Source organism: Leuciscus leuciscus, assembly GCF_965113295.1.
Source record: "Leuciscus leuciscus genome assembly, chromosome: 13".
In the NCBI taxonomy this organism is placed as follows: Eukaryota; Metazoa; Chordata; class Actinopteri; order Cypriniformes; family Leuciscidae; genus Leuciscus; species Leuciscus leuciscus.
The window spans coordinates 29868220-29893778 of NC_138737.1; the positions used below are offsets into that span (position 1 = coordinate 29868220).

Consider the following 25559-nt stretch of genomic DNA (forward strand, 5'->3'; position numbering starts at 1 on the left):
GATTCTACTAACCCTAAAATAACAGTCTACTAATACTCTGAGAGTTAGTAGACATGTAATAAGAATTAGTTGACGTATATGGTTGCAAAGTTATAGTTAGTAGAATGTCTAAATGGGGCTATCGCGACCAACTTAAACATAATTAAAATGAAAAGATTTATTAACATCTTAAAATCTACAATAAAAGTTCAGTGAATACAAATCATGTAAAACCTGCAATAAGACACTTTGAAAGCCTATTTGGAAAATGCTGTGAATCATACCAGCTATTCATTCCTTTTGTTTCCCCATGGAAACAAGTTCATTCACATTGCTAAACTGCATTCAGATCCACAGTGGATGCAAATAAAAGGCAGCCCAGCCATGTTTCAAGAACAAACAAATCTTCAAGAGGTCATACATATTTCCTCCTGAAGTTCCTCCCCAATTTATTGTATGACCGTTTTCCGCCCTCTCTCTTGACTGAAACTCGCTGCCTCCTGTAACTTTAGGACTCTATATGTAAATAAGCTCTGTTATGATCAGTTCCCTTTCGAGGTAGGTCTCGCGACATTGCGTCACTATCTGACGCTTTGGGGAAACTCCCTTCACCGTAAATACTGAAGCCTGACTGAACCATGCTATTGCAGTTGCAATAGCCAATGCCGCAGAATCTTTCTCCTTCACCTTGAAGCCCACTTTGCTGTGGACCTCGATGAGACGACGCAGAAGCAGCGATCCCCTCCTGCGATCCAGCGAGAAGATGAGATGTTTCTTCAAGGAATGTTCCGCATGTGTGGCGGGCCCATCGAGCTCCCGGACAAGCATGACACGTGACCTAAAAGTACACTTACTTTCCCATCCAAAGAGCTCCTCATTACGGCGCTTTCTGAGAGTTCAAACTCTCAAACTCAAGGGAGCGCTTTCCCCCTTGAAACTTGGATGCGCATTTCAAATTATCTTGATGACTGGCTTATCAGTGCTCGGTCCCGTGAAGTGCTGGCTTTCTATATGTCCTAAATTATTAACAAATATATTGAATCGCACACCCTGCACTGTTCTGCGTTGGTATTTTCATGAGGCTCAAGCTGTTGGCTGCCTGCCTCCCAAAGTGCAGGACATTGTCATTTTTACCCGTGTTGTGCTTATGTATTATGCGTTTATGTCAGTGATCCACTCGTCTGAGCTGATCGTGTGTTATGAATGCACCTAGGGCTGCACGATTAATCACAATTTACATGTAAACACACTTAAATCGAGATGGCTTATCGCGATTTTAAAATCAAAGCGTTTCAATCTTCTGTTTCTTCCATGGTTTCTTCAGCTACAGCGATAGGGATTTCCTGGAATGATGGGCATTATTGTACTTCTGCCGTGGGGCATATTTAGCATGCTTGCGTGAGAGCGCAGATGGAGCAGTATTTACTACCAATCAGCCGCACTCCACTGACAAGCTGCGCATAAAATAATCGCAGCCTTTGCCAAATCGCGTGCGGTTTTTATTGCGATTAATCATGCAGCCCTAAATGCACCAATGTGTTATTGTTGCTTATTCTCCTCTCATTGCATTGCACTGGTCTAACGCCGTGGCTTCAACCCTGTGCCGTCTTGGCTGATTGCGAACTGACTGGTTTAGTGTCTCCACTAGGTCCGGTGACCAACCTAAGGAGCGCTCGGCACTTTTCTACCTGCTTATGCCACACCTGCTACACGAGGCATGCGTTTATCTCTTTCCAGTTTCAACTCTTTTTTTTTTTATTTGGGACTGTGTCGTTTTTAAACTGCAGGGATTTTAAACGTCTCGGGTTATTTTATGTAACCCTGGTTCCCTGAGAGTAGAGAACAAGACATTGCGTAAGTTGCCGTGTAAAATCTCCTCAGTGTCTTTGCATGTATGCTCTCTCTCGTAGAAAGATTCTGAGGCAATAGCGCTCGGCACAGAGCTATATAGCGGTTGACTCCGCCCCTCGCTCGAGTGCGCCATTGCAATAGTGCGATTCAAACAGGCTTCAGTATTTTCTGTGAAAGGAGTTTCCCCAAAGTGTCAGCTAGTAACGCAATGTCTCGTTCCATACTCTCAGGGAACCATGGTTATGGTGAGTAACCCGAGACGTTAACCTCTTTGCATGGAAATAATAGCGGTAGGAAATATTAACAGATTGACAGTAACATCACAAACATGAAAAATACAGAATAAATCAGTTTTGCAGTTAAAGGTTTAGTTCAACCTAAATTGTGTCAATTACTCCCCCTCATGTTATTCCAAACCCACATGACTTTCGTTCATCTTCGGAACACAAATTTAGATATTTGAATGAAACCTGAGAGATTTCGGTCCCTCCACTGACAGTCATTACAATCATTTTGATGCTTCAAAAAGTTCATAGAAATCTTAAAACTAATCCATATGAATTGAGCGGTTTAGTCTAAATTTTCTGAGACACGATCACTTTAATGATGATCAGATTGAATTTAGGCTTTTATTACATATAAACATTCATCAAAGCACACATCAGTTATGCTAAACGGAATCTCAATCATGCTTGCTTGACGTGCGAGAACCAATGAGGTTTGTCCTTACGCATCAAGCACATACGGTTGAGATTATGTTTGTTGATCTTGAATGTGAATAAAAGCCTAAATTCAATCTGTTCATCATATAAATGAATAGTCTCTTTAGAAAATTTGGACTAAACTGCTTGAATCATGGATTAGTTTCACAATCTCTTTATTGATTTTTTGAAGCATCAAACTGGTAGTTGCATGGACTGTCAATGGTGGGACAGAAATCTCAGATTTTATTTAAAATATCTTTGTGTATCTATGTGAGTGAGTAATTGATGAAATTGTGTTAATTTCTGGGTGAACTAACCCTTTAAGTTTTAATAAATGGACTGGGTGGACAGAAGAACTGACCATCTAAATAAAGTCAGAATATAATATCTTGCTCCACCTGTGACATCACTAGCCAGACAGACTTCACTGACAGTTATTGAACTGAACTGAAACACTGAATAAAACTGGGCTGAATAATGACACTATTACCTTCTGTAGAGCTGCTTTACATGAATTTTACAAAAATTAACATTTATTTTCTGTATTGTATAAAGCGCCATATAAATAAATGTGACTTGACTCACCTTTCACGATCCAACCAATTCCTGATATAATAAAATCAAGCCCCACCCTTTTTCCTCATTAAATATTTTGAGTCCCTTGGAAATACAGTGCATCATATACCAGAAATCTTGAAATGAAAAGAATACGGCACTTCAATTAAAACAGCATACAAGTCAGATGGCCACAACTTCATAAAAAATATGTTCCTTTAATAATACACACTTAAAATATGAACTGCAGGTAGTAGTGTGAGGTGTCCTTACGTGAGAGCCACACGAGTGCGGCTAACAGTGACGCTGGAATTCATGTTGGACCGAAACACGACTGCATTCATAGCACTGAAAACGCTTAAGTTAAATGAGCAGTTAACAGGAAAAGGGGGATGGGGTGATAAGAGCATATCTGTATGTATGTGTAGAAATCCAGTCTCTGTATTCTGATAAGCCACTAACTACAAATTTAAAAAATAAAGACACATTTGGCAACATAAACAGTGTTCCAAAGGGAGCCGGAAAAGAAACATTACCTAGGTGTGGCACATAATCCAAAATCTGTTTAATGAGGTTAATGAGCTACTGGGTTCTTCTCCGTTCTCAGACGGGTCCTTTCTGTTAAAAGTGTGCCGACATGCGCAAAATGACACGAAGTTTGGGGACAAGTCTGTTTCTGACTGCTGCAAAGACACTCCTTCCAGAAAGAGCGCGAGAAAGCAAAAGATGGGTTCATGGACCAGTATTCTGTCATTCCTGCTGAAGGAAGTGGAGGAGGGTGGGAATGGAGAAGGCCCTGATCAGAGGTGCTGTTGGAGGAAGTACAGTAGCATGATCTCGTAGTGCTCACCGGACTCAGGACAGCGAATGCTGTGTCTCTCATTGGGGTAGATCTATGGAGAAAAAGTATGATGAATTATTTGGTTGAGAAAAAAAAAAAAATAGTAACATTGTATATTTTTAAGACTCTGTTTTCAAACCTGTAGCTGATATGGCTTTCCTGCACGGATGAGTTGAGACACCAGGAAGTTGGTGTGGAAAAAGTGCACGTTTTCATCAAGGAACCCATGTAAAATCAGTAATCGGTTTGGCCTTGGGGGAAAAAAAACAAAGGAAAAACGTTAGTGTCAAGTTAGCACAGGGAAAAGATAACCAATTGCTCAAATAATACATTCTGAGAGGAGTTAACTATATGGTTTGATCGAACTGGAGAGATTCATATCTTCAAGATGAAATTTACATAGATTCAAAATAGGGAGAAACTTTTGAGAAGGTATTTTAACCCTATAAAGCCTACTGTATCATATCCATCAACATGATCAAAACCTTTAGTACAAAATCTTCAATGGGCCTTCTTTCGTCTTACTCGATTGATAGTTTATATATTTTTTAAAGAAAAATCATATTAAAATTCATCAAATACAATACATCAGGCTTTTGAGGAATGTTTACTTACACATCTTTAAATCATCATTATTTTGTATTGCATTGCATTATATTTAAAGCGACGCAACCCCCCAACACAATAAAAACTACTGAAATTTGATCATAAAACTAAGCATTTAAATATCATCTTACTGGGAGATATAAAGCGACAACTTATATTTATATGCATTTTTTTTTTGCAAGTAGTGCTAGATCTCATTCATTTACATTGCAAGCTATTATAATTTCATCTTAAACTTTGGCCATATAAATTTCAGAAACCCCACCAATCTTTTTTTATTTTTCTCTGCTCAGTTGGCACATCTGAATAAAATTGAAGTGTTTTTTTCCCTCTCTCCTTAAGTATGACCTCCATATTCTCATATCTCATCCATCAGGCTTTCATGGCTCAAATAATATTAAATATGATACTCAACAACAACAAAAAAACATGCAAAATCCTGTCTAAACGCTCAAACTTACAAAAAAAATAAAAGACATTTCTGACTATTATAACAAAATCCAAGCGACTTTAGATGCTGGGCTTTTTTAAGGTTAGAAGACAATCACTGAGATGAAGTTGTATGCCAAGAACATATAATTAGGGTGAAACAAACGTTGCACGTCCTCTGGCCTCAGCCGCAGTAACTCACTCGTTGGGAAGTTTGTCGACGTGCAGTGCGACGGAGCCCGCCTCATATCCCTGCTGGTTATTTTCAGGCACGTCCATGTAGCGCTCGGTGTAGCCAGTATCGTATGCCATCCACACCGTCACAGGAGCTCCTGCTATGGCCACCTGGAGCACAGAATGGGTAACTTGCTTAACACATGATCAGAACAAACGTACAGATACTAATTTTAGTCTCAAAGTACACGCTTTTGAAAATGTTTCTTCCCTTATATCCAAAATACAGCTCTTGTTTTCTATTATGGTAATTCCAAAAGCATAAAAAAGCTAATTGACCATGATTACAATTTCAGAAAAGGAACAAAGTTCAGCAATTCAATCTCTAGTAAGGTGCATTTGAGACGCCACCTGCTGGTGGAAGCGCATGAATGGGTGGGGTTGAGGGACAGTTGAGCAAAAAAGAAATTAAGATGATGACGTAACATTGGGGCAGCTGTAAATCTCACCTTGAAGATGTTTGGCCTGTGAATGAGGCCCATGAGAGAGAGGAATCCACCGTAGGACCAACCATGGATGGCAACCCGACTCAAGTCTATGAACTTGTACTTCTCTGCCACAAACTGAAGCCCCTCGACTTGATCTTCAATCTCCACCTGCCCCTGAGGTTGAGGAGAAAATAATAGGAATATGAATAAAGAGTCCCATATTCCATGTTTTATATACCTTACCTAAAGCCTGGTATGCTGCATTCAATGATCTTCAACCATGTGAAATATTCAAAGTAATTTGAATGTTTCTTTCAAATACATCAACAATTTTACTTACACACTAATGTTCAATTGTTTGTAGTTAGAATGATTTAATGTTTTTGAAAGAAGTCTTAGTTTAGGGTCCAATTCTGAAGAAACATGAGAAACCCATGACACACTTTGTTTCTGGATTCTTTGCTGAATGGAAAGTTTAAAAGAACAGAATTTATTTGAAATATAAATCTTTTATAACATTCTAAATGTCTTTTGTCACCTTTCATTAATGAATTTCTGAATAAAAGTATTCATTTTCAAAAAAAAACTTTTGAAGTTTTGAACCACAGTGTATATACAGGCGTTGCTAGATGGCTTTGTTCTGGGTGAATGTTGGGTGGTTTCTCACTGTTCTGAGACAAAACAACATATTCTTTATTTATAAAACGTTAACTTGTAATTAATAAGCAGTAGTCATGTCCCAATAAAAGTTATCATACAAATTGACTTCATATCACACCTAACCACTTCAATAAGCAGTGATAGAGATGAGTTGGACAGAACTGAAGGTGTCTAATTCAGTCTTTGACTGTGAGTAATAAGTGGGATCATATGTCAGAGCCAGTGTGAGCTGTCACTCAGTAATCATTTTAACACCTTAACATTTCTTGACCAACCATTCCAGCCACTTAAATTGCAGCATGATCATATTTGTGTCTATATAAAGCATTTATGCAACCTGTTTTCAACACATGCTGGCTGACCTTTTAAAAGCAGACCCTAATGTGTTAAATGTGAGGCAACTGTTTACAACTGGCATTAAGATGTGTTTGGCCGATTGGATCACAAGTGGACGACGCTAAATACAGGTGTAAACGGGGTCTAAGCCCCTGTTTACACCTGGTATTAAGATGCAATTTGGTCGATCGAATCAGAAGTAGAGGAAAGAGACAATAATAAGCTCACGCACTTTACATATGAATGCGCCCGGAGAAAACAGAAAAAATAATGAGTGCAGCAACTTTTTTTTTTTTCTGCACTGACAGCCGCAAGAACAGCCGAACTATGATTGTGTGATAGAAATCAGGAATGGTGAGAGAACATTGTGCTTGGTACATTTTCCGTCTTCAAACCAAACTTGGGTCTCCAGCTAAAGTTTAAATCCTGTCTGGTTAGCGTGCTTCCCATAATGTTTACGCGTTAGATCAGTAGGTGGAGAGTAGGCGGTCTTTTGCAGCTATTCAAACACATTCAACCACATGAGCATTTACATTACGTAAGCAATCCGGCCGAATGGAAGTGGTCAAAAGTGGACAAGCTCAAAACATTTTAGACCCCGTTTACACTTGTATTTAGCGTCTTCCACTTGTGATCCGATCAACCAAAACGCATCTTAATACCAGGCCTAAAACTTTTTGAGCTTGTCCACTTTTGACCACTTCCAGAGGTGGTCGAAAACACATTCGACCGGATTGCTTCCGTAGTGTAAAAGCTCATGTGGTCGAATGTGTTCAAACAGCCACTAAAGACCACCTACTCTCCGCTACACTCCACTGGATCCTCAAACTGTCGGTAAAACCTAATAACTCCACCTGGCCTCTATTGTGTGAGCCGCACGCAGTTTGGACCATCTCTGCTTGTTTGCAATGTAAATATATAGCGGAGAGGAGTGTCTTAGTCTAGCATCTGACGTTGAGTCATAGCCAATACAGTCTTAAATAATAATGTGCATGCATAGCATTTCATCTTTAATAACATGGGAGTTTGGCCAAATAAAAGAAAAAGCTGAGCACTCACATAGCGACAATAAACTTTATAATCTGTAAGTTGATGAAAACGTAATGTGATGCATTTACTGCCTCAGATGCGGTCATGCGTCTGTTTTAATAACAAACAAAACACACGTGTCCGAAATTCACTGGTCAAAAACCTTGTAACTCCATTTGAGCTTGATTTTGGTCAAATGTTAATTAAATAATATGTCGTCTCTGGCCATATATAAAGCCACAATATCAACTTTGATAATGTGGCATTTAATAATTTAAAAAAATTGTGTTTTTTCCATTTCCTGAAAAGTAGCATTTATTGGAGATACAAGGTTTCCACCCGACAGCGACTATATGTTAATATATATTATAAGAACAATCACCTTTTTTCGTTTTAAATACAATCAAACAAACAATCTCTTCCTGTCTAAGTGGCAGTTCCTTAGCAAATATTTGCTGTGATGTTGTTCAGAGTCAAATGTCTGGCTACAATTGTAGACTGTCAGTTCTAGTTACCATTTTGTTTTTAAGGGCCCCCTCAAACTTAAGGCCTCTTTGGCATGACCCTCTTCCATCAATGACCACCACTGCATAACCCAGAGACGCCAACGTGTTCAGACGCAGATACTTCACACCCTTGTAGGAGTTATTTACTAACTGCACCTAAAAAACAAAAGAAAAAGAGAAACATGTTAATAGTAGACATATTAAAGAATTTACAATGCAACTTTTAGCGGTGTCACAAACCGAAATGTAAAGACATTCAATTCATTACTGCAATTCAGAAGGCATAGCCCACCCAAAAATAAAGTGTAATCACTTACTCACTCTCATATTGTTTGTATTTTAATTCTTCCATGGGGGATTTTTTTTTTGACAGTTACAATAAATGGTGAGTGGAGCTTTCAAAGAACAAGTGGCACCACATTCCAAACAATACAACAGTTTCATAGAGAATCAGAGCAAAAAAAAGTTTGTATTTAAATATTTCCTTCCAATGGATTGTGAATGCCTGAAACCATATCAAATAATCAGTGAACTGAACTCAGGAACTGTATCAATTAAGTTTCATAAACAAATCACATATTGCACAAGTTATACAGGCCAAATGTATCATTTTTTTATTGTTGTTATTTTGGAGCTTTGAAAGACCCAGCCAAAGGAACATCCCGAGGGTGAGCAAATGTCAGAATTTACATTTTGGGTGAAACTATTACTAAATCTTAATGGGCAGTTTTCAAAAAAATCTATAGTGATACTTTTCAGCCAAACCAACCTGTGGGCCGCCGTACACAAACAGGATTGTGGGGTGTTTTTTTCCTGGTTTCAGGTTGTGTGGTTTGTACAGCATTCCATATAGGCGGAAACCGGAATTGGCAGGGAAGCTAAATATCTCAGGAGGGACATAATCAGCTGGACAACCTGCACAACACAGACAAAAGCAAACAGGTTATCAGCGCATCTGTTGTTCTTTCCAACAGCTGTGCAACATCACCCTGACCTCACCTGTAGCCTCCATCATGCTCGCCCAGAACTCCGGTTCCTTGTGTATGGGGTCACTGTCAGAACCCGTCAGTTTGTAGACATGAACACACGGAGGGGTGCTCACGTTACTGTAGTGGCTAATGAACATGTCAAAGTTCTGTATTGAAACAGAACAGAGAAACAGAGTGAGACTGCCGGTCATGGAACACTGTTTGGTTTGCTTCTGCAAAATATTGTAAAATAAAGCTTTTTTTTTAATACTGCAGGACAGTTATCTACATCAGTTATCTGTGTTTAGTCATGTGTATGGTTTTCAATAACCAGAATAATTATTAATTAAAAATGTTAGCTTGTTTAACTAACACTAATGTTTATGCAATTTGAAAAATTATATATTAACCTTAACATAAACCAAGAATAATAAATGCTGTAAAAGTATTGTTTTTAGTTCACAGTACTACTGTATTATCTAACATCAATGTATATAATCGTATTCTAATGTGTTAGTGAATTGTAACATCTATTTTTCCTCACCCATGCACCCTGTAAGATACAACCCATGATGCAATGACATGAAATTCTTGACTAAAACTGGAAAAAAAAGTTGCAAATTCTGGATATTCTAAGCCGAAAATAAATGATTAACTATCAATTTTCTTCAGACTATATTTCCAGGGGATTCTTTGGCAGAAATAAATACGGTTCAGCCTTTTTTTTGTGAAAAATCATTTGCTATTTTTGTACGTTTCATAATGCCATTTTGTCACCAATGATTTGGTACGCACATGCGCACACACACACACACACACACACACACACACACACACACACACACACACACACACACACACACACACACACACACACACACACACACACACACACACACACACACACACACACACACACACACACACACACACACACACACACACACCTGGCTAACAGAGCAGCTGTGAGAGAAGCCCGGCTTAGTAAGTCTGACGGTTTCTCCAGGAGATTCGTAGCTCACAACATAAAGATGGTGCTCAAGTGGAGTGTCTTTTGTGCCCTGGAAGTACACCAGTTTGGTGTCTTCGTTGACCCAGATCTGCAAATATAGATGAAAGAAAAATTTAAAGAACGGGAATGTGTGCAAGACATTTGTATTTTGAATTTGTTGAATAATACAGCAAACCTTTGATCCGTGTCTAGCCAAGACTTCCCACTCTCCACTCGTTATAGTCACCTCCTCTTCTATCTGGCATTTAAAATCATCTAATAATAATAGTGATAAAAAAGGTAAGTCATTCATATTACAAGGCCCCATGCTTACATTTTGATAGAAGGACAAGCCATAATTAAAAACGTGACCACGTAAATATGGAGGCCCACACCTGCAGAAATTAAAAATAAATACTTAAATAAATAAATATATAAGTAAATGTAATAGGAAAATAAATAAATTAATACATTTTTTGTTAAAAATAATACTGAATTTATTTTGTATTACTCTTTCCTTAATTTATTATTTTCTGTATTTATTTTTATTCTTTGAAATTGTTTTCTTATCTGTATTACTTCTGAAAATGAGGGAGGCAGTCCTTGCAGAGCTCCAGTGGTTGAGAGCTCACACATAGAAACATTAGATCTAGTGATATAGATTGGAATTTTGTACAGGATGTGGCAGATCAACTGGACAGAAGTACAGTATGTTATTTTTACGGATATCACAGATCCATATTCAATCCAAACTCAGTACTTCACTTAAGTAGGGCCTGTAAAGTATAGAGGTAAGTTACATATGATTCACAAAACAGATATTGTTTTTATGCTTTATAATAGTATAAAAACTATTTTGAATAACTGATTTTTTTCTAAGTAAAATTTCATGAACTATTGCTTGGCTAAGCACTGTATGTTTGATAAAAATGTATTACATTTTTAATATGGTGTTAAGAAAATCTATATTTTTTCAATATATTTATGCTCATAAGATGATCAGTCAGGGTTGCTGCGGCTTGGTGCCACATTTTTTCCTCAATGTATTGACTAGTATGGAAAGCAAAGCCTCTTTGTAGGGTAACACATCATTTACAAGTTTGATGCATTAGGGAGTTTTTATTTGAATGGTATCATGTATAATTTGCTTGACTGGGTGTCAGAACATTTTCACTAATTTGTTTAATTTGGACAGTGTCGTTTTCATTGCATCATATCTGCATATTTGCACTTCTGATCAAATCTGGGCAAAGAGACATACACAACTGCATGTTTAACACTGACCTTCTGAAGGACTGTATTCTCTGGACCACTGCTGGCAGCCTGGCTGTAAGAGACTGGTTATTCTGTACAAATGGCAGAAGCCCGTTTGTGATTCGTTCACCCACAGGAAGCTGATCTTGTCATTAGTTGTTTGAATGAAGGGATAGAAGATATCATGGACCTATTGGGAAATAAGACAAGAAATTAATACAAAAGTCAAATAAACCGAGACTATGGTCATGTTTGAAATAACATATTCCTATACTATTTTCAATTATATAGTACACAAATGTTCTGTGTGCATAGACCCGCATGACCATCTGCATGGAAAATGTATCCCACAATTATCCCACATTATGTGTACCGTTTCACATGCTGCTTTTAAAAGATTCATCCTGAGTATTTTGTGCAGTTTGCAGTAACTAGTCCTCTAGTATAACATTCCAGAATACATAGACTATCATTCAAAAGTTGGGGGGTCGGTAAGAATTTTTTTCCCTCTAATGCTCATTAAAGCTGCATTCATTTGAACAGTAATATTGTGAAATATTACAATTTTAAAACAACTTCATATTTTAAATGTGTATTAATAAAAATGATTCATATTTAAAAAAATAATTAATTAAATGGAATAATCACCAGCCATTACTCCAGTCTTCAGTGTCACATGATCCTTCAGGAATCATTGTAATATGCTGATTTGGTGCTCAAGAAACATTTCTCATTATAATCAATGTTGAAAACAGTTGTGCTGCTTAATATTTTTTTGGAAATGGGATTTGCCACTTTTATTAGGATTCTTTAAAGAACATAAAATTCAAAAGAACAGCATTTATTTTAAATAATAAAGACATTTATAATGTTACAACATATGTCACTTTTGATCAGTTTAATGATTCCTTGATAAAGGTATTATTTTTATACTAATATATAACTGGCCGGAAAAAATTAAAAAAAAAAAAAAATATTTTTTTTTTTACAGACCCCACATTTTAATATGTTCTTTCACATCTCTATGGTTACGTTCAGACAGCAGATAAATGTGCGTTTTTTTTTTGCTCATATGTGACTCAGATCTGTTTTTGTCATGACAGTGTAAACCGCACAAACCACATGGAATCTGATCTTTTCAATACAGATTTGTGCCACTTCCATATGTGGTCCAAAATCCAATACAGGTCAGACGTTTTGCCAACGGTCATATAGGAATTCATTCGACTTTTACATCACTGTAGATTAACGTATGTCACAATTCTGCGCTCATGGAAGTCACTTCAAAGATTTGACATACCTGAAGTTATCAAGAAAGGTAGTCAGTGGAAGGTCAGTGATATGTAACGCGAGGGTTCGTATCATAAATGTTTAAAAGTTCTGCTGTCTTTTTCCGCATCCTCGTCTTTGTATTTTTTATATTGTGTGGATTCATTCACAAACACGTAATCGCTTACTTTAAAGTCCTATGTGTTTACTTCTGTATGACAGCGTGCTGCGTGAAGCCTTTTATCGTTCTATTGCGCATAGGGGTCAGTTCGCACTGGAATCTGATATTGGCCACATTTAAAACAACAATGTGAACAACTATAGAAACAAATCTAATCTGAGCAATAAATCGGAATTAAGGTACACAGTGTGAATGTGGCCTATATGGCATGGTGTTAAATATCTTTCATACATATGTGTGATGTGCTGACAGCTTCATGGTTGTTTCTTTTGCTTTAGTCAGTGACTAGAGCACTATCAAACAATATTACTTTTGGTCTGCACTCTGCTATATTCTGATTAGGCAAGATAATGTCACAGCTCACTCACTCCCCCGGCCAATTGAACTGTATATTGACCATCATATTGGTTATCAGCCAATCTGTGGTCTGTAAACTTCGATATCAGTGCATAACTACACTTATTATTGAAGGGTCTTACGTTGATCCAAATGTCAGTGATCTCCTCATAGATGATGAAGGGCTGGACTCCCTCAGGCATGGCCTCCACATGCTCCTCCCACTGCGGATCATCCATGCTCACGGGTATGAAGAGTGCAGGTGGTAAAAGCACTATCTGAAGCTTCTGCTGACTGCGGTCTAGTAACACTGCCCAAGCACTGGAAGGAGAGAAAATGAAGCAAATAATAGTCATTTCTTTTTTATTAAGTTTTCATTTCAGTTTTAGTTAAACTAAAAAAGTTTTCCTTGGCAACTAGCTGAAATAAAAAACAACTATTTACATATACTTTTACATAAATTATACATTTATATATACTTGAAATAAACCTTGACTGAAATAAAATGAATTTACGGTAAGTAATGAAACTGTTTTTGATGGTTTTACCCCCAGTTTCAGACGGTTTTACCCCCAGTTTTAGACAAGCCCTGTCCCAGACTAAAATACAAGTTTGAGCTGTTTTACCTGAAAGTAACTTGCACTGAAATATCTTAAAATATGTCAGTGCCATTGTTTTATCACAAGATGCACACCAGTAATGTATTTTTTTTCTAAGGCATGTTTATAAAAGCGTTTGGAGGGCTCAAATGAACAAGGTATGAAAACACCTTAAATATCCTAATTGAACTAAGGCCTAATTCCGGCTTAATCTAAGCCCTGTCTGTGAAACCAGGCCTTAGTTTTAGTTAATAAACCCTTGTATATAAAACATACCAATTAAATGGCCAACATGCTAAATAATGCTAAAAGTACTAACTAATAACTTGCATAAAAAATGCACCGGTTACAAAATCATGACACATCAAGTTTCCATGTGAAAATGAGCACATAGTCAGCCAATCCGTGCATGTCTTAAATTTTGACCTATTGCTCAAACCCAGCTAAAGTTACAGACTGACTTCAGGCAACTTGTTTTATGGACTGGTTTTATTGCGTTTCGTTTTTCCAGAGCTTTTCAGTCCCTGATCACTGAACACTTTGAGAATTGTCTTTTTTACGTTATTCCTTTCATATTAAGACATTAACTCCTCTCACTTAAATTTTTTTCCCAGCAAATTTAAAATATTGTAAATATTTGTATGGACATAAAAAGATTTGGCAACTAAGACATAAACTGAACACATTTCACAGACATTTGACGAACAGAAATGGAATAATGAACAGAGTGGATGTGGTGTGGTCACCAGCTGCTTTCAGTACTTTAGTGCATCTCATCCTCACGGACTGAGCTAGATTTGCCAGTTCTTGCTGTGAGATGTTATTCCAATCTTTCACCAAGACCCTTGCAAGTTCTCAAACACATCTGGTAACGTGGTTTGGCACTGCAAGGACGATCAAGCTGTCCTTCCTTTAGCTCTGTCTTAGGTGTCTTTCATTATGGACACTCACAGTTATTGCTCTGGTCACATCTGCAGTCCTCATTCCTCCTGCTGCATGTTTACACAGGTGATCAGGAAAACCCGGCCATCTTTCTCCTGCTGTTTATCCCAGTCAGTAGAAAGGTCTCTTGAGTGTCCCAAGTTCTTGAAACCGTGACCTTAATTGTCTACCGCCATTCAATTGTTAGTGTCTTCAAGGGGTGATATAATGCCCTTTCACAAGATGTAAAATAAGTCTTTTATGTCCCCAGAGTGTGTGTGTGAAATTTTAGCTCAAAATACCCCACAGATATTTTTATGTTTTCATGTTAAAATAGTCACTTTTTGAGGGAGAGCAAAAACGCACCGCTTTTGTGTCTGTCCCTTTAAATGCAAATGAGCTGCTGCTCCCGGCACAGAGGGCGGAGCGATTACCTCACACAGACACGCACTGAAAATTCGTGTCAAATTTTCATCTCTGGTTTTCCCAGCACAACATTGCCTAGAGCATCACACACCCTTCACCACAGTGAGCTTTCTGGTGCCATCACTTCCCCAGGTAAACAGTGCACATGTACACTACAGTCCACGTGATGTAAAACAAAACAGGACTCAGCGGACCAGGTGAAATTCTTCCACTGTTCCAAGGTCCAGTTTCAACGCTCGCATGCCCATTGTAGGTGCTTTTAACGGTGGACAGGGATCATAATAGGCACTCTGGTTGGTCTATGGCTACCCCATACACAGCAGAGTGTGATGCACTGTGTGTTGTGAAATTCCTCATATAACCATCATTAAAATTGTGTGTGCCACAGTAGACCTTCTGTTGGCTCGGACCAGACAGCATAGCCTCGTGTCCTCGTGCATCAATGAGCCTTGGGCGTCCACCAACACCCTATCGCCGGTTTGTGGTTTGTCCCTCCTCGGACAAATGTTGGTAAATTCTGCAACCCACAAGCCTTGCCATAATATTTTGGCCCTTTGTCAAAGTCTTTCAGATCTTTATTACTGCCCATTTCTCCTGAATCCAACATGTTTATTAAGAGAGCTGATTGTTTGCTTACCATCTAATCTACCCAGACCTTAAAATGTGGCCTTGTAAGGAGATGATCAATATTCACGTCACCTGTGACTGGTTAAAATGTTTTGGCTCATCAGTATAAAGGATAGACATGAGAGTGAATTTCTTTAAAGCAATTATTTGTTGTTACTTACAATTTGCCATCTTTTGTCCATCCAGCTCTCGCAATGTACTCAACCCCAGGAAAGAGTGTTGTGAATGGGAGAACAAGCTCCTTGTTTTGTGCGCTAATAATCTACAAAAAGAATAAGAGATCGTTATAAAACCTTTTAGCCAGGCATAAAGAAAGAAAAAGTGAGCTTGGCCACAGGTACCTACCTTTCCATTCTGGTCAGTTCGAATTTCTGCTAGTTTCAGGCTAATTTGAGGGTTCTTACTTCCTAAAAGCATCGAGAGGGGATCATCAGCATTAATTATTAACATTAAGCACAACTCCAACTGTCATAAATGTTAATCAAAAAACAAAAGAAAAGAGAAAATCACTCAATGATCTTGACTGAATAACTGGATTATTTACTTTATACAAATAAATTTGTCCGCTTGAAATAATGAAGACTGTTGCATGCAAACTGTTATAAAGAATGCATATATCATTAATTAAAAAGAAGACCATGTTCTTGTCTCTTTATGAGAAGTGGCTTTATTTAATTTTAAGATAAATAAAGACATGTTATATGTCACAGCAGTTAAATCTGTGTCAGTATTGCATGTTCAAACATAACTATCATTCATATTAACAGGTTAAGAGATATTTTCTCCAGGAATATTTCATGAGTTTGGACATTTGAAAGAAATGCTTAATTGATGCATTACAATTTAACTAAACCCATTAGATTTTCATAATAGATCTTACGATATTTAGTCGACTAAAACATATTCAGATGACTAAAATATGACTAAAGCTAATTAGCATTTTAGCCAAAAGACTGACTAAAACTAAATCATAATTTGCTTTCAAAATGAACACTGAGGAAGTTGAGGGGATTTGGAAATGATGACAGTAATGACTTGCTGTCCAATAGTTAAGTCAATGACCTCTTTGACCAATTCAGTAAGAGTTAGTCTTACCACACAATATCAGTTCACTGGTTCATAGGTTGTCTTTAGCAACCCAGGAGTCATTTATTCACAAAAAACTACATTGGTTCCACTGTATGTTTGTAGTATTTTTATTCTAAATGGATTTTTTAAATGGAATTGATTCTTGGTTCTCAACCATATGTTTGTGTGGCTTTTAACAGTTTGTGTTTGTGATTACCAGTGCGAGGATATCTGTACACATCTGCCTTCCGCTCCTCCAAAGCTGGTGAGGGCACATGAATAATCTCTACTTCTGATTCATCAACCTCCTCATACAGCAACTGGAGCGTTCTGCCTCCATCTGAATCTACAAGCAAACATAAACAGAATAAGGGTATGCAGCAGGTGGTCGATGCATTTTGTGTCCAATCAGGCTAATGTACAAATGGATTTTGACCCAAATAAAACAAAAACAAAGCCTGATTTATACCCGCCGCATCTGCACAAGTGCATGCAGAAAAAATAACATCATCGCGGTGTGTGCACAACATTTTTTTGTAACTTCGCACTCTGCTTCTGAAGGTGCACAACTTTGAGGCGATTCTGACACCTAGTTTATGCTAGTCTAAATTGCTTACATTTACAAAATTAGCCTATAGTGTCAGAAATAAACCCTTTTAATGACAATAAAGGTCCATGTTAAATAAAAATGTTTGGGAAATTAAATGAAAATGTTTAATTTATTTATTATTTAACACCATATCAGCAGCAATGGCTATATTCATGGCAATAAACAAAATTACAATTTTGAAAAAATTATTATAACTACAATCACAATACATTGTTTACAATAATTTAACAATTTGGTCTTAAAAAACAATCAATATACAAAATCAGACATATATCAATAACAAAAACAGTAATAACAATTACATAGAATCTTTCAATTTAATATTTGACACAAATTCTAAAATTATTCCAGGAGAAATCTTTTTAAAAAGGTCCATTCATATATTTTATGAATAAAAACGTTGTCTAACATCATTAAAAAAAGGACATTCTATTAAAATATGTTTTACACTCTTTAATTCTTACACAATCACAAACCAGTTTCTCTTCCCCTTTCAATAAATATGAATGAGTGAGTCTTGAGTGTCCAATGCGGCATCTCGTATATACAACCTGGTCATATCTATTTTCAAAATAATCACAATTAACTTCTTGATTTAGTACTGGATTAACCTAATATAGTTTGTTCATTTACAATAAATGGAAAATGGAATGGAACGAATGCATAAATAACAGATTCAATATGGGTTTACATTGACATTGTCAATTTCCAACTAAAGTGTTTCTTTTAATGAAAATGTTTAAAGAAATTAGAAAATATTTAAGAGATTGTTGTTTCATTTAGTTTTATACAAATGTTCTAATATCCATATATTTTGTTCTAATATCTCAAGTAGTAATTTCAAGACAAACTGTTTTTTTACACAATTCTTTGATTCTTTTGTAGTGTGGGTTTGGTGAAGTGTACTAAAAACAAACATCATTGTGTATACCTTCTCACGGCTGCTTCCTGATGGTTTAGAGAACAATTACTTCAAGTCGACCCCTGTCGTTTTAAAGAACTGTACAATGGCGAGCGCGTCAAGTATAAACAAGGCTTCAGCAAGCGAAATAAAACAACCATAAACTCTCTAGGTCAGTGGTTCTCACTAACTACTGTATTTATTGAAGAACATACAGTTCTTGAAATTCATTTAACCACAATTGATTGTGAATATTATGAAAATTGTGATTTTGGCTGAAAACCACTGATTTAGGTGATCAACAAACCTTCAGGAGCAGCCGGAGACCACCAGTACCCGGTGAAGCGGTCAAATTCTTCCTGAATCACAAAGGTTGCGACACCAGCAGACTTCGGGTCTTCCTTGACATTATTCAATCCTGGACAAGTGTAGAAGAGATATCAGATTTCAGAAACATCAAATCACTGTAACCTGACGTGCTCTAATTATAGATCAATGTTCAAAGAGAAACAAAAAAAAACATCCGAGATGTTTTTCTTTCTTCAGTCGAAAAGAAATTAAGGTTTTTGAGGAAAACATTCCAGGATTTTTCTTCATATAGTGGACTTCAACGGTTTGAAGGTCCAAATTGCAGTTTCAATGCAGCTTCAAAGAGCTCCACACGATCCCAGTCGAAGAATAATGGTCTAATCTAGACCAATCGTTTCACTAGATTAGACCCTTATTCTTCGACTGGGATAACGTAGAGCCTTTGAAGCTGCATTGAAACTGCAATTTGGACCATCAACCCGTTGTACCCCACATTGAAGTCCACTATATGGAGAAAAATCCTGGAATGTTTTCCTCTAAAACCTTAATTTCTTTTCGACTGAAGAAAGAAAGACATGAACATCTGGGATGACATGGAAGTGAGTAAATTATCAAGAATTTTTTATTCTGAACTGAACTAATCCTTTAAATTGAAAATAACCCAGATTATGTCCTTATTGGTAAACAACATAACTGCTGCTTTATATTAACAGATCAACAAACCTTTATGACAGAAAGTAAGTCTTCGCTCTTCTCCAGTTTCAATATTCGTCACCCACAGGTCGTTATTATTTATGAAAGCAATGAAACTGGGATCACCGGGCGAGATCTTGGGGTCCATGCGAATCCCTGAGCACTGAGTCTTTATTTCCACAGGCTTCATTGAGGCAGCCTGCTAAACATCACATGAGTTTCAGGCATAGAGACACGCATGCATTATGAAGTAATTTCCCAGAAATATTAAACCGAGGGCAGCAGAACAAAAACAGCTAGACTCACAATGAATCCGTTATGGCCGCCATCACGGCAATAGAAAAGGCTGTTGCTTGCTTGGAAGAGGAAAAGGCCGCTTTGTGGGTGATAGTCGTAGGACGTGATGCCAAAGACTCCCAGACGCTTCCTCTCACGGAGAAGCTCCTCCTCACGGGAATATACACCATGATGCGGAGTCGCCTACAGGAAGAACACAAATGAATGATATAATTAATGTGTTAAAGTTATTAATGTTATAATCGCTCATATATGTGGTTATGCTGCTGTTAGCATCATATTCCTAGAACAAAATGAAGAAATTGTACCTGAAAGTGATCTAACATCTGTTTCCATGACAACACCAGGAGGGCTTCTTTCCGTATCTTCTTTGGGATTTCAGAGTACAATAATGAGTTTTCTCTGCTCCCATAGGGCATTCCTATTTAAGTATGACAAGATGAAAACATTAGGAAAATGATAGAAATGAAAGAAACTTGGAACAATTTGAACAGAAAGACAGAAAAACTTGACTCATCAGAATCAAAACATCAAAAATGTTGGTGAGACAACTAATCTGACATCATAATCAAGAAAAAAGGTTGATTAAAAGAATGTATTATTTCTTAGAAAAGACACACTACCATTTAAAAGTTTAGGGCCAGTAAGATTTAGTTTTAAAGCAATTCATACTTTTATTCAGCAAGGATTGCATTTTATTCATCATTAAATTGTGATTAAAACATTCATCATGATTAAAACAGTAACAGTAAAGACATTTTAATCTTACAAAAGATTAATATTTCAAATAAATGTGGTTCTTTGGAACATTCTATTCATTAAAGAATCCTGAAAAAAAAATGCATCAGTTTCAACAAAAATATTAGGCAGCACATCTTTTTTTAACACTGATAAGAAAGGATAATTTGACACTGAAGACTGGAGTAACAAATCAGAAAGCAGTTAATTATTAAAATAGAAAAATATATTTTAAAAAGCAGTTATTTAAAATTTGAACTATTTCAGAATATTGCTATTTTTGCTGTTTATTGAATATTAGACCTCTTTCAAAAAAAAAATCTTACAGACTCCAAACTTTAGAACAGTAGTGTATAAGGTCATGTGGTGCGAACAGCAAAGTCATGTGGTCCAACCAACATGCATGAGGGGAAAAACAAAACAGGAAATGACATCAGAGGCCCCCTGCAGATCCTCATGACTGTGTCTAGGTCATTACATCAGGTAATTTGACTTTTATGACAAGCCAAGTTTGCTTCAGGTTGTTTTATAATGATTCATTTCTAACTTGGTATGCGTTTAAAAAAAAGATTCATCATTTTCTTTATCATGAACACTTTTTCACTGAACCACGGCATAACCATTTAAAAACACCTATATTTTAATAATGAAATGAGGAACTGATGCATTTGTTGATACAAGAAGCTGCATTCTCATGAAAAGGTTTGATTGTGTTCACAACTACAAGAAAAGGGTACCAAGGTAGTAGAGCCGGTGCGAGTGTGGGCCGGACTCATCATGCTTCTGAACGAACTGGAAGTCATGGGGTGCCTTGTTTATGATCATTCCCGAGTACTTCCGGCTGCCGTGAATGATGTCACGCAAGCCATCCCATGAGTGCTTCTCCACAAAAAACTGGGAGGGGACGTCTTCCATTTCCACAACCTCTGTGCTGTCCGAGATGTCATCTACTGCGGTCATTCTGACAGCTGCAAAACTGAGCACAGGAGCGACCCATCAGCCACACACTCAAAAAAGACATTTGATTTATATAAAATGGGGTAATGTAAAAAAAAAACAAAAAAACATTGCCGTACCTTTTCCAACTACCTTCAGTGTCGTCTTCAAGTTTCAGCCTTTTTCCTCTATGCATTAACCAGCATACAACCCTCAACAAGATCTGGCAACCTGCAGGATAGAGAAGAAAACATACATGTATTTATATCATGCCGTACTTGTAATGTCTTTCAATTATTTTCATTAAGGGCTTTTCTCATGAAAAACTGATTTGATTTAATAAATCGCATGTCATGCAATTAGATTAAAACTCAGCTATAATATAAAGAATTTTGCGATGTGTTTTTTCAGGAGCTGATATTCATTTAATAATGTTGAGTAAACATAATATCTGTAAATCGTGATAACTGTAAAATCTCCTCCTTCCACCCCCACCCCCCCTTCTGGACGTATAAAAGCACTGCAGTGGGATTTTTTGCAAATATTTAAAAGACAGAAAAATTATTAATAAGGGAAATCAAAAAATGTTACAAAAGAATTACTTCCATTGTGTGAATAACATGCAATTACGTAATAAAAAAAAGTCACTAATTATGAGCGTTTTAAAAATGTAATACAGTAATTACGTAATACAGTTTGCATTTAATCAGATGCAAGCACTGTATGCAAAATCTACCGCAGAAATTATGAGCAGTCGTTATGTACTTTCCAATAGGAGGGAAATACAAGCCACTGAGGTTTCAGAAATAACTAAGCATTAGCATGAGGAATGTTATTAATCTCGGCTCTAGGTGAGAGGGTGCGAAGTTGGTAAGAGTGATGTGGAGGAGGAAGTAGGACAGGAATATTTTTCCAGGTGGTGTCTATATATGGCTTATCTTAACATAAATGTTGATGTGGTACAGTTAAGTTTAATCATTTTGTGAACCTGTCACACTGCAATGCAAACTGAGCAAAAAAGAGGTTGTCAAGGACAAGATAAGTATAAATTGGTTATTGGTGTTGCTTATTTCACATGGGAATAGATTCAATAATCATAAAAAACTAATCTGAAGTCCAAACAGTATAGAAGCTACAACAGCTTGTTTAATTGTAAGGGTTAGAGAGAGGGTGAAAACTGTAATGGAAAACTAAACAACGTTTTGCTGGTATGACCCATTAAAAATACAACATTTGATTGACACAAACAAAAAGCTATACAAATAACAGTCATCCATTCAATCTGTGGAAACTGAAACTATCAAGTTAATCTGAAAGGTTTCAAAGCAGTGAACCTGCTTGTAAAGGACAAAATATACAATGTTTCCAACATGACTGTTAACCTTTCTTCTTATTCGGAAATACAGTGTTGCTCAATGCATTGTAAAAACATTATAAATTGAGCTTTTATTATTGAGTTCCAAAAGACACGTATGAGGACAATATTCATACAGCTAGCAGCTCCTGGTTTGTATTACAGACATAATCTAACAACAGCTGCTGATCTCAATATTAAAACCTGTATAATAAATAATAAATATGTAAACCTGGGTTTGCAGTGTCACTAACTGTCATCTGGCAGTTTCTTGTCGAACCAGTTTAAGTGCCACAGATCAATCATTGGTTGTACTTGTTGCATTTCAAAACTAGCAAGCTGCTTTTCTTAAGACAGATGGGCACCAAAAACATTCAAAACACTCAAACACATGTGGAAAAAAAACCATTAATATTAATATGATTGAAATATAAAAAAAAATCAAATAAAAAAAAAAGGTTTAGGAATCCCTAAAGCTGCCGTTACAGGCGAGTTCAGAAGGGTTGGTCCACATTCCAAATGCACAATTCGATTTGGGTAGTAACTGATAACATGTCATCTGGGTTACGTAATCAGATTCCACAAATCAAGTACTTGTATTTAGATTATATTACATTTTAAAATACTCGTAATTAGGCTTGCTGAGATAGTTGGTGTTACACAGTGTTCAGCTGCACATTGATTATATAACTTGCCCAACAGGACACTTTATTTGTTAATAAAGCAGTCTTATTCATTTTGTTAATAAAAGATCTACGTTTAACATAAGCGAGTTTGTCATTGATTGTAGTGTTTTGTTGATGTGCTTTTCATTCAAATTATAATGAACCCACCAACCATTCAAGCAATTGCCATCCCAAAATGGCAAGGTTCAATTGTGCACGGTACCGGTATTAAAGGTGTACTCACACAGATTAACCGGTGGGAAAATTTCCTCACCATCACATCCCTACTTGACTACAATTACTTTTTTAATTAATTACATGATAATCTCACAATGGCAGTATATTATTCATAATTCGTTGATTATCTCTACTACTACTTTTTTTTTATCTTTTCTTTTTTCCTTTCCAAAAAAGCCTACTGCTTATCAGAAGGTCTTCCAGGTTTGTGGAATTGCACACACAGACCTGCAGCCACTAGTCATGATGTGCCCACTGAAAACACACACAGCATATGATCAACAGATTTACAGAAATAATTTCTCTTTTAACAAGTGTTTTTTTTTTTTCAACATTGCATATCTAATCAGCTCCTGACAAACACATTAATTATTATTTGAATCATCACTTATGATGAAATCATGTAAATAAATGAATCAAGCAATGCATTACTGTTTTTGGAAGGCTTTTGTCTTTCAAACATTAAAATTCATATAATTTCATATTTGAATGCAATCCAAGGGATTCCCCAACTTTTTTGGTCAGCTGGACCTCTTAGACCTAATATGTTTACTTGAAGTAAAGCCCTTAGATTTTAATAAGTTAGGTCAATAATAAAATTAAGTCAATAATATTAATATTGATAAATAGAATTAAGTTTACTTCACAGTTCTCTGATGTCGGTTAATGGTCATGACATGTAGGTAAACATAAAAAAAAAAACATCTTTTTAGTAAGTATTATTTTCATTGTTTTTAAAGTTATTTATTTATTTTTTGTATGATTTAATTAATAGCTTTTCATTGAACCACACAAACCCCCTTCAGTTCAATCACAAACCCCAGTCTGGGAAACCCTGACTTAATGTAATATTTAATGCACTACATGTTGTTGATAAAGAATGGACTATATTTTCTCTTCATTTTTAATTTTTTATATTAATATGGTACAAGATTATCCTATTCAAATCAATGTGATAAACAAGTTAGGTCATAAGAAATCTAAAAGTAATATAAAAGTAGTCATGAATATTACCTTAAATGTGTGCTGTAATGGATTACACTACTAATGACAAAAAATGTTGTCCTGTAATTTGGAATCAGTAACTGACTACAATTTGTAGGTAATCTACCCAGCACTGTTCGGATTTACGGGTGTTTTCTCAATTTCTATTCGATTACAGTAACATGCGTTACTTGGATGGAAAAAGTACCGAACGCCCCATGACATCCAAACGACGGTCACTCACACATTCATGTTTTAACTCCATTAGCGCAGATGAACAGCCTTTACTACCAACTAACACACATTTACTGAGAAGTGACATGTTTTAAACCGATCTGTAAGTGATTTGTGTGAGCTATCAGATGTTTTAGATCACTGGAGTCAGAATCAGCTGATGAGTCAAAGACATGTTTGACCGGTTGTACGTGTGTGTTGCCTGTGCTAACAGTTAGCCGAGCTGCTATCAAATCTAGATGACGGGAAGTCAAATCAATCCCAAAATTACACTTTTAATAAATAACGATATCATTACTTGTGAATCATGTCTTCTACACAACAGATCTCACGTAGAGTCGGCAGTTAATAATACTAGTAATGCTAATAATAATATCAGGTGATAATATCATGTTAGCATAAATATCTCTCTGCTTTTTCCAGGTCTATCAGATGAGCTTTATACTGTCAAACACTAAAGCACCTTCATCAGCTCATCGTCAGATTATTCTATATGATGATCGTTATGTGCGGGTGATTGTCAGAGATCATCAGCTGATTTCATGTCTGCTCGGCCTCTGTTGACGGGCCGCTCACAGCAAACCGCTTTGTTATGAACATTATCATTTCAACTCATGATCGCTCAACATCGCAAGTGGGTACTTACAGGTAGACCCTCAAAGCAAACTCTCATCTGTGACCTGTTGAATTCTTAAACGTATTTGCTGGTAAAAACAGAATCCATAAGCGCGAGAACTGCACAAAGCGACAGTCATGAGTGCTGATGAAAACCAACAGAACATCATCAGCCACACCGGAAGCGC

At 36.6% G+C, this 25559-nt stretch overlaps 1 protein-coding gene across 2 annotated transcripts; it reads right to left on the bottom strand.

Annotated features, from left to right (window-relative positions):
• Positions 1-3287: 3287 nt before the first annotated feature.
• dpp9 (dipeptidyl-peptidase 9) lies at positions 3288-25559 on the bottom strand. Of its 2 annotated transcripts, none has more exons than XM_082189457.1 (21): positions 25403-25559; positions 21423-21513; positions 21084-21322; positions 19917-20029; positions 19618-19791; positions 19342-19510; positions 18617-18727; positions 17016-17144; positions 16076-16137; positions 15892-15992; positions 13301-13478; positions 11402-11561; positions 10314-10393; positions 10074-10226; positions 9158-9293; positions 8928-9073; positions 8168-8314; positions 5649-5801; positions 5168-5310; positions 4070-4181; positions 3288-3982 (listed from the first exon to the last, which is right to left on the bottom strand). In XM_082189457.1, the coding sequence occupies exons 2-21, from the start codon at positions 21476-21478 to the stop codon at positions 3890-3892; spliced, it is 2655 nt and encodes an 884-aa protein (XP_082045583.1). In that variant the 5' UTR covers positions 21479-21513; positions 25403-25559; the 3' UTR covers positions 3288-3889. The 2 variants fall into 2 exon arrangements, with proteins under 2 accessions (XP_082045583.1, XP_082045582.1); XM_082189456.1 differs by having other exon boundaries at positions 19342-19513.